This window comes from Limulus polyphemus, unplaced genomic scaffold, assembly GCF_000517525.1.
Source record: "Limulus polyphemus unplaced genomic scaffold, Limulus_polyphemus-2.1.2 Scaffold328, whole genome shotgun sequence".
In the NCBI taxonomy this organism is placed as follows: Eukaryota; Metazoa; Arthropoda; class Merostomata; order Xiphosura; family Limulidae; genus Limulus; species Limulus polyphemus.
The window spans coordinates 598,959-609,730 of NW_013665938.1; the positions used below are offsets into that span (position 1 = coordinate 598,959).

At 33.1% G+C, this 10,772-nt stretch overlaps 1 protein-coding gene across 7 annotated transcripts in view; it reads left to right on the forward strand.

Moving 5' to 3' along the window:
* The window catches only part of LOC106457419 (scavenger receptor class B member 1-like), a 31,726-nt gene extending 22,859 nt beyond the window's left edge, over positions 1–8,867 (forward strand). For all 7 annotated transcript variants that reach the window (XM_022383340.1, XM_022383342.1, XM_022383341.1 and 4 more), the window contains 2 exons: positions 5,386–5,547; positions 6,159–8,867. In XM_022383340.1, coding sequence (XP_022239048.1) covers positions 5,386–5,547; positions 6,159–6,278 — 282 coding nt within the window. In that variant the 3' untranslated portion in view covers positions 6,279–8,867. The remainder of the gene's footprint in view (positions 1–5,385; positions 5,548–6,158) is intronic.
* Positions 8,868–10,772: the final 1,905 nt, after the last annotated feature.

The following is a 10,772-nucleotide window of genomic DNA, read 5'->3' on the forward strand; positions in this document are numbered from 1 at the left end:
AAGGTTGATGACATGCTAAGACAAAATGTGTCACATAAGTCACACTAGTGGAAATTCAGGATTTTTTAAAATATTCCCTTGTAGAATTAAGAACTTAAAACTTGTATATTATTAAAATATAGATTATTAGCTAAACTTCTATGCTATTCTAATTAGCATAACATAAACAAAAAGTAGTTTAATAAAATTTTGAATGTAAGACACTAAAACCTTGTGTCATGCGCAGTAAAGGGTACCCGGAGCGAGAGGGTTAATAGGGGACATCTTGTTTATGTTTTCTTCGATCTTGAAAAGGCTTTCAACACTACGTGTAGGTACTGCATTTTGTGTGACCTCCACTAATATGGGTTGCATGGCCATCTACCCATTTATATTCGAAATTTTTTACTCAACGGGTGATTCCCGAATCCATGTGGGTTTGACACTTTCCCGTTCTTTCACACAGGAACTTGGAGTCTCACAGTGCTGTATCTTGAGTGTCACAACTTTCAGTATCAAGATCAATGCTATCACTACACAAATTTCTCCTACCTTTGGAAATGGACTCGATGTCGATGACTTCCAAATCTCATGTAGGTCATTGAATATGAGGTTTATTGAGCAGCAGCTTTAGCCTACTCTCAATCACTTTTTGAAGTGGACCACAGCAAACAGTTTTACCTTCTTTTTCCAAAACTGTTTACATGCATTTTTTCCACCAACGATGTTTACATCCTGATCCCGAGCTCTGTCTCGGTGATGTTGTTCTTTCCGTGGTCTCTGAGGTAAAGTTCTTGGGGCTTATCCTTGACTGTAAGCTTACTTTCATTCCTCGCATAAAGCAGCTACGTGTCAAGTGTACAATGGCACTAAACATCTTCCATGTCCTCTCTTCCACCTCTTGGGGAGTGGATCAATGTTTTATGCTGAAGATCTATAGTGCCCTCATTCAATACAAACTGAACTATGGTTCTTTGGTCTATGGTTCTGTCAAGACCTCAGCCTTGAAGAAGCTGGACTCCATTCACCATCTTGGGCTTAGGCTCTGCCCATGGGCTTTCTGCACTTTTCCAGTCCAGAGTTTGTACACTGAGTCCCACGAACCTCCTCTTCACCTCTGCCATTTGCAACTTTCTCTAGAGTATGCTACTAAGCTTCGATCCTTACCACAGCATCCAACCTGAAATTGTGTCTTTCTTCCTGTGTGGGCTGAGCTCTTTCAGAACAGACATTCTGAAATTGCTACTTTGGCCTTTGTATCCAGGCACAACTGCCTGAATTGGGTCTGGCATTGGATGACGTTGATGTCCCCAAGGATCAGCTGACTCCATCATGGCTTATTACTATCCCTACGAATGTGACATTTTCTTGGGTCATCTGAGGAAGGCAGATACTCCTGATTGGAAGTATTGTCTTCTCTTTGCTGAACATCTTTCAAACTATTCTTCTATTCACGTTTATATGAATGGTTCAAAATCAGGTGACTCTGTTGGCTTTACCATGGTTTGTTGTGGCTCGGTAGTTGTTCACAGGATCTGCTGTACAGTTTCTGTGTTCACTGCCAAGTATGTCATTATTCTTGCTTTGGATCGTGTAGAAGCTATGCAGTACAGCGATTGTACTATTTACACTGACTCTTACCTGACTACTAACCTTGGAATCACTTAACGTTAGTTCTCACCGTGTTCTTGTCGATATTCAACAACAACTGGCCCATTTTTCTCTATCTTCTGTTTCCATCCAGTTTTTGTGAATACCTGGCCGCGTCGGTATTCGTGGGAATGAGCTCGCTGGCACTGCAGCTAAGTCCGTCTGCTCTTGTGATGTCAGAGCTTTGCCTGTCCCATATATAGACTACAGTCCTGTATTCAAGGTGTAGCAACATCATAACAAACTTTTCCAGATAAAACTTTGTTGCTCTTTGGCTATCTTGTTTCCAAAAGGATTGGATGGAAGAAGCTGTCCTGGCTAGGCTATGCATTGGTCACAGTTTTTAACACATCGTTTTCTTTTATCTGATACTGACCCACCAACGTGTAGCCTTTGTGACACTCCAGTCACAATAGACCACATTTTACTGTCATGCCATCGTTACGACTGTGAGCGACAGCACCATTTTCAACATATACTTTCTACGTGTTTACCCCTGACGTTGGATGGTGTCATTAGTGATGGTGACACTGTCCAACTTGACCATGTTTTTAGCTTTTTGTGGGTTTTTAGGCCTTTCTAATTCTATTTAAATGTTTTTACCTGATTTTCGAACTTAGTTTAGTTTTTAATTTGATTTCTTTTTATATTTTATAATCTTTTCCCTTTGAATTTTTACCACTTGTTTGGCGCAGGTAGCCCCGTTGTTTTGCACCATAAAACGTCAATCAAGAAAACCAACTAGTCTCCAGTTCAAGTAAAGTCCAAAAGTGCAAAAATCACCCAAACAGTTTCTGCTACATTTGTACAAAATATATTACAGTTTCACAAAGGAAAAACATCACATACAAGGTAAAGGTAGTTTATTACCACTATTTTGGGTGTAAAATTGGTAACCAAGAAAAACACTGGGCTCCACGTGTGTTGTTCAGTTAGCATATCTGGTTTGACACAGTGGCTGAATAAAAGAGAGCAAGTATGCCATTTGCAGTTCCAATGATATAGTGTGAGCCCAAAGATAATTTAATTGACTGTTATTTTTGTATAACTAACGTTTCTGGATATTCAGGAAAAACTAAACAATGCATTAAATATCCAGATATTGCATCTGCAGTGAAACAAGTACCTCCTGGGGATGTTCTTCCAGTGCCACATCCACCAGCGAATTGGGAAACAGAGGAGTTATCCTGCGAAGAAGACAATGAATCATCTTCATCTAATAATTCTATTCCTGTGGCACCTCAACATAAACTGCCTCATCTGATCCCACAAGAAGAGCTAAATGATCTGATTTGTGACTTGTCTCTATCAAAGAAGAATGGGGAACTTTTTGGCTCTCGTTTACGGCAATCAAATTTATTAGCTCGAGGAACAAGAGTTTCAGTTTACCAAAGTCATTATCAAAGTCTTGCTTCTCCCTACAGCATGTAAGGTAATTTGTATTTCTGTACAAATGTTGATGCACTAATGGAAGAATTGGTTACTGAACATCATCCTCAAGTTGGTCTGAAAGCTGTACTTTTGCACAATGGGAACACTAAGCCATTGGTTCCTTCTGGTCATGCAGTGAACATGAAAGAAACTTATCAAAGCATGCAGATTATACTTGAGGCCACAAATATGATCACCATAGGTGGAACATCTGTGGTGATCTTAAAGTTATTGCACTCCTGCTAGGCTTGCAGTGTGGTATACTAAACATTAGTGCTTTTTGTGTCTCTGGGACATCTGAGATGATAAAAATCATTTCAAAAAGAAGGAATGACCGGTGAGAGAGAATTAGATACTAGGGAAACAGAATATCGAATATCAACCTTTAGTGAATCCTTGAAATGTGTTTATGCCCCCACTTATATTAAACGGGGACTCGTGAAGAATTTTGTAAAAGGAATGAACAAAGATGGTAATGGTTTCAGATATCTGTCTGATAAGTTTCCAAAAATCAGTAAAACAAAATTGAAAGGAGGTATCTTTGTTGGGCCACAGATTCAGGAGGTGCTGATGGATGATGATTTTTAAACAGTACTCAAACATAAAGAACTTGCTGAAAATCATTCAAACTGGTTGTCGAAAATTTCTTAGGAAATCACAGAGATGAAAACTATGCTGTAATGATTTATGATATGCTCAAGAACTAAAGGACAATGGGGTCTAGGATGTCACTAAAGATGCAATTCTTACACTCCCACTTTGACTTCTTTCTAAGTGATCTAAGGTGATCTTCCACAAAGATATCTCTACAATGGAACAGCAATATCAAGGATGATCGAATCCTGCAATGATGGGAGATTACTGTTGGTTCTTACAGCATGAAACTAAGAACATACACAAATAATTAAACAAATCAAGCAGATATTTCATAACAAAAAATTTAAAATAATATCATGAAGAAAGTTTTGAACATAGCCTGAATGTGTTTTGAGAATATGATATTATTATACCCATTGCTTTTTAAACTAGTATTGCTATTATGCATTATTTTTGAACATTCTTAAATGCAATTTTCAATGAATAAATAAAATTATCAAAGAAAAAGTTATTTTCACGATATGTAAGAATATTTTAAATAAATTTATCATAACTCAAAAACTGGAGGTGATCAGTAATTTTCAACACGATTTTTAGAATCAGCATCATTAACTTACTCAGAAACAATTGCATTTTTTATAGTAGCAGAGAAAAGTTTTTTTTTATTGCCCAGTGTAATTAGTAAACTGTTTATGTATTATTTTGTAGTTTAATGGTTGGAAATTGCTAGATGATTAATGAGCTAATTGTCTAGCTATTTCAAATTAGTCATTGAGTAAATTCTATCAAGCAAATAATAGTGATAAGACACTGTGTATTGATTGTTTAACTTCTATTAGTCTTTTATATTTTGTGCAATTCTTGTGCTTTATATCATCCATTGATTACAATATTGTAATCCCAATGACTTATCACTGCTATCTTATTGTAGCATAACTTTAATTTAGTAACCTTTTTTTTTGTTACAACTTCTACTCATTCTAGTCTGTAATACTTGTTAATACAGTATTTCTATTTCATGTCTTCCTTTAACACCTTTACAACTTTTATTTAAAATTTTTCTTTTTCAGAAATTGATGAGCCAACTGCCTAATGTTTAATTTGTATTTCAGATGGTGGGGTAATTAGACTCTGTTTTGCACTTGGGTATTAAGAAGTCACTGCTCAAGATTTGAAAGTATGCACATGTTGTAGAAATACTGATAGTTGTTAGTTTGATCTACTATATCAGGTTTCAGATTTTTTAGTTAAAAGATTACATTATGGACAAATTCAACTCCATCTTTGAAATGAAGTAAAATTGCATATTGGGTTCATTTAACTAATTAATTAACATTCAAAATCAGAATTCCTGTAAACTTTAGCACCCATACCATTTAAATCTATCTGCCTATGGTATATTCACAGATATCAACAGCTTGCCATCTGTTGTATATATACAAAATATCTGAAGCTTGGTTTTGCAGTTCTTAAGCTTATTAGCAGTTTAGAACTGTATATGAGAGAACTGACTAGTGCAAGCTTTAAGATCCTGAGTAGTGACTCCTAAAGTAAAAACTAGAGGGTGAAAGGTACCTTGATAACTCCCAACTTAAAATGAAAACTAAAGACAAATTTGTTCAGCATTTATATTTGTACCAGTGCAATTACATTTCTTACTGTTTCATTCATTATTATATATGATTAGCTTATGTACCATTGTCTTTCTTGTTAATTTTTTTCTCATAGTCTGGATATCTGACAAAAGAATTGGCAGATGAGTTATTAAAAGATCTAGAATATCCACTCCTGTATGCATCAATTTCTGCCTACTGCATCACAGCTCTTGGTGTCTTTGTCTTACTAATATCGCTCACCTTATTACTCTATCATTGGACTGACAAGAAAAAGGTAAGTTAAATTTACAGGATCTAATAACTAAATACGAGAACCGTGCCATTGTGTGAAAGTGTAAAAATTCTTTAATTTATTAATTGGATTTATAACAGGAGTTTCGAAAAATAAAAACATATTTCTGGTATTTAAGTTACAAAAAGAATTCCAAAGTTGACAGGAGAAAATCTTATGACCAAGCCAAACTGGTATTTTGTTTAATCAAACAGCATATACTGTCTGACTTTATTTCCATGTCTACAGATACATGTATAGAGAAGTTTCATTGTTTGTAATATAGTTCCATCTTAAATTTTGTAGCAGTGAATTTGTTTATCTAAAGTAACATACTTTGTGACCAAATACTATTTTTTGATTTTATTGAAATACATACTATTATCTGTTGTGAAGATTTTTGCATATTGGTGTTTTTCTTCTGTAGTTACTTTTGCCATGTGTACCAATTCATGCTGTGATCAAACACAACAGCATACAGACAATTGGCCATGTGTTGAGACACTTGACACTTATAGACAAACAAAATGAATTACAGATAATGTATGGTTATTTTTTTAGTTACTTGGATCTGTTTTAGAGTTCATTTAGAAAATGGTATATTCTTTTCTTAGCACTCAAGACAAGAGTCTCTTTTGGAACACGATGGTTTGAATGAAGAAGAAGATTGTCCTAATGTACTTAATCCTAGTGTTTCCCCGAAAATGAATGACCATATTGATGGAGATGTGTAATTCCAGGTTATTTAGCTGTACTTTGAACATAACCTTATAACTTCCAGATTATGTATTATGAGAGATAACAGTTGGAAGACTTTGTAGTAATGATTACTCCTTTTTCAATCAATCTTTACATAAAGCTAGTGGAAAGAGTAAAGTGATAGCAACTAACATTTCTTAGACAATGAATGAAATGGGAGTTGTAGTAACTTGTGTTGAATTACAATATTGTGTTGATAATTTGTGTAACTATTACTCAGATTGATTATGATATATGTATGAAGTTAGCAAGATGTGTATTTTACAAATAAGTCAAGTCAGTTTTAATTAATCATAAACTAATATACTGTAAAAAAATAGAAGTTGTGTTGCAGTTTTTTTGTGATTTTAATTTGTGTGTGTCTGTTTTTATCAGTGATAAGTTATCATTCTATTGTCATTAGGTTTGTAATGATATTGTATATGATAGTGATATCTGTAATTTGATAAGTAAATTCTAATAACTTCTTTAATAGTGATTTATATTCCCACAAAATTGTATTGTTTAGCAACAGATTTTAACCTTTTTTTTCTCTCTCTCTCTCTACTATGAACAGTACATTTCTATTTATTTTTGTATAAATTATAGAATAGTCTGTGTTCAAGAGTAATTGATAAGATATTTTAAATGTTGTGGCATACAAGCCATAATATAAAAATTTAATTGACACTGTTCATTATCAACTTTATATATTGTTGCATTCTCCAACAAAATGACCTCAATAATAAAATCTTCTTTATCAGTATTAGTGATGTTAGAGATGGTACATATGTTTGAAATTAATTCTGATCTTACCTAAGAAATTTGTTCAAATACAGCTTAGATGTATTAACCAAGAAAATTCATATGGACAACCACTTCCAAATATTTGTCTTTCTAATATAACTTGAGACAAACTGATTTTTATTGTCTCACTCTTCCTGTTGTTTAGTAAAAGACAAGTTTTCAGAGTTGTTGCGGAGAACCCATTCTCAAGAAGAACTGTAATATCGAATTTGGTTTTTGCTCCAGATATTGTACTTTGTTTACAAGTTATATTTTCTTGTACTTTATAGCTTGTTACGACTTATATCGACTGTTTAAACTACCGTAAAATTGTATCAGGGTGTAGATTTTTGAGGATTCGTGGATTGTGCATGTATTATGTAACAAAATTAATCACCCAAGGTGTCAAACTAGGGTACATTTAGCAAAGATATTAATTACAATGATTGAAAAAAAGGAATTAATTTAATCAAGAGATTTAATTTTTATTTTGCAATATTTCAAACAAGCTTAAATGAAGCCTTTTTCATGCTTTTTTGAGTATTTTTATACATGTTCAGTTTTGGTCTAATTGTAAAAAAAACAACAACTTTATGATGATTTTAAAAACATTACTGGGTTTATATGTATAGTAAAAAATGCATTTTAAAAAATGCTTAATTTGTCTCCTTTTGGAATCCAAGTCAATTGTATATTTCTATGTGTAAAATACTTTGTTACTATCCATTTTCGGTATTTTTTTTTATTCTGTGTAATGTAGTATGTATGTTTTCTCCTAGTCACTCTTTCTTATTTTGAAGCATGATGAAGTACATTTTCTTATTTCTGTTGTGTCATCTAATATTATGAGAAAGTAAAATCATTTTGGATGTGTTCATTTTGAGTTTATATAGATAGTTTTATTTAGTGATGACTCCTGCATGTGAATATTTCACTTGTAAATGTGTTTGTACATATGTATCTTTCAATGCATGTGTCAAAAACTAAAGAGAAGGGAATAACACAAAGTCCAAAAATAAATGAAAAAATCGCAACTTTAAAGTCACAAATATGCAGTTTCGTGCATTTTGAGGGAAGAAATAGATTTTTAAATACAAGGAATCTCCTTTTTAGTTTTGTTTTAACATTTAGCTAATGCAGAAATATGTTAAAATGATAAAATCTAAATAATGTTGACCATTACAAAGCTAGAAAAGTAAGCTGGGTTTAGTAAGTCCCCTAGTTGAGCAGCTTTTGTGCACAATGTATAAATATCTTTTCTGATGTGTGGGTTTATGAATACTGAAAGTGGTCACTTTTCACTTTGAAAGCTTATTAATGTGTTAATGTTATTTATATTTGTATTCGCCATGTTTTTGCTTAATTCTGCTATTTTTTTTTATTTGTTTAGACTTTTAACAATGTCAGGAATATTTTATTTTTCAATATTGTAACTTTCTGTTACTGTTCTGATGTTGAAGCAGTGGTTTTTATTGTTACAATCCAATCAAAGTATAGTTTCACCGTAAATCTTTCAACTACAGGTAAGGAATATTTTTAATAGATAAAACTTCAGGTTCCTAAAACAAAATTATGATATATGAATTACATAAAAACTAATATGTAATTTTTTGTGTGGGACCAAAACAGAGAAATTGTGGCCTGGTTTTAGTGTTAGCATTTAAAGTAACTCCCTTAAAACAGACTAGTTTATTAGATACTATTTTAAAAAGAGAATACATCCAGTTCCAGGTTATCATGTATTATATGAAGTTAAGGGCTTTTAATTTTAGTATCACAATTAATTTATCTTAATTATTAAAAAAAAACAAGTAACTTGTATCTAGTCCACATTTATCTCTATAAACAGCTTTGATAAAGGTCGTTATTTTTAGTAAAGTGTAATTCAAAGATCATTATTAATTTATAGAATAATAAAACCTATTATATTATGTTTTTTTTTATTTGTCTTCATCTTCACTTCTCTTACCATCTTGTATATAATTTAAATGTTAACCTTCCATACTGCACATCTAACCAGATATTCCATCACCAATAAAAACCACATTTTATAGTTTTAGCACAAAGATCATCTTATGAAATACATGTGATACAGCTCCCAAATACTTTAACTGTAGGTTATAAAATTTAATTATAAAGTGGAGTACAGAGAGAATGTATGTAGTCAGATATCCTTCTTGTCTACTATATGACTGTTACTCTTGCACGTTTTCCGTTACACTGTTTATACCGGTAATGATATTATTATAACTTTCCAAGTTTGCATTGATAAGACCTTAACGCAGTAGTATTCTTACTCATATTTTACCCAAAGGAGGCCGAGAACGGTCCAGTGGTTAGCATGCCAAACTGAGGACCCGTTACCGCCAACAAAATCGCTTACACACTTTAGAACTGTGGCTGCGCTATAGGAGTGACAGTCAAATCCCAATATTTGATCAGAGTTCCCCACGAGTTTGCGGTGTTAACTTGCTGCCTCTTCTCTAGATTATCAGTGGAAAAACGGGTGCGTTTAGTGCAGATAACGTTAGAATAGCATTGCAAAAAACAACCAACAACATTTTACTTACAGAAAGACGATTTTTATTTCTGCATCAATATACATTTACCAACGAAAACAGTGGGATCGGAAGAAAACTGCTTAGTTTTCATAGTTCATAGGTTAAAGTATAGAATAACATATCAGAAAACTAAATCCCGATATATTGTCACAATATTCGTCAAATTTGTTTTTAACGGCTAGCATTGAAGCTTGTCGTGCATGGTAAAAAACCTAGGCCTACATTTATGTACATTTTCTTTCTTTCTTTTTTTTTTTTTAATACACTGAGCAAGAATTAAAGTTGTATTTAGAGCAGTGTTTAGATATTTTATGCTAAGCTTTAAATAGAAGTTTCTTCGTCTAGAGGGGTTGATAAAAAGACTGAAATATTATCGGTCAAATAAATTTACTCACTTTATTTAGACTTCAGATAAAAACGAGATTTTATTCCCCGGAGTTTCGTTTATACGTACTTTTAACTAGGGGCTGAAATATAGAAGCTCTGTAAGAAAGATTTTATTCCCCGGAGTTTCGTTTATACGTACTTTTAACTAGGGGCTGAAATATAGAAGCTCTGTAAGAAAGATTTAAATTTTTAGTTTCTACTTAAAGGCACATAGTCAATACGTTGAAGAAACTTATTTGGACACATCAAAAATAATTCAATCAACACTACAACAACTAAAAACAAGTTTGTTTGTTTCTGAATTTCGCCCAAAACTACACTAGGACTATATATTCGCAAAGCCATAATACTGAAGTGATAGATATCTAGTTAACAACATCCACCGCCATCAAATAGTGTAATTTGACTTCATTTTTATAGCGTATCAACAGCCCCAAAGTGGTGAGCGCGTTTTCGTGGCAACGGATCTCGAACCATAAATTCTCGGATTTGGAATCATAGCAGTGAGTAAGTAAGCCACGCCTGGTCTTGCTGAAAATTGAATCCTCGATATCGATCATTAACAGTGTTTAAATGTGGATTTGTTAAGTTTTTAGTTGACACAGATCTCTTACATAAAACTAGTATTGATTACGTACTTTCCATTATCAAGTTGCCACAATGACATACTGACTCGCAGTTACTACTTTGTGTGTCGGATCACTATTGGCAATGCATGGTAAATCAAATTAGCAATTATAAGCGCGAGGAATAAGG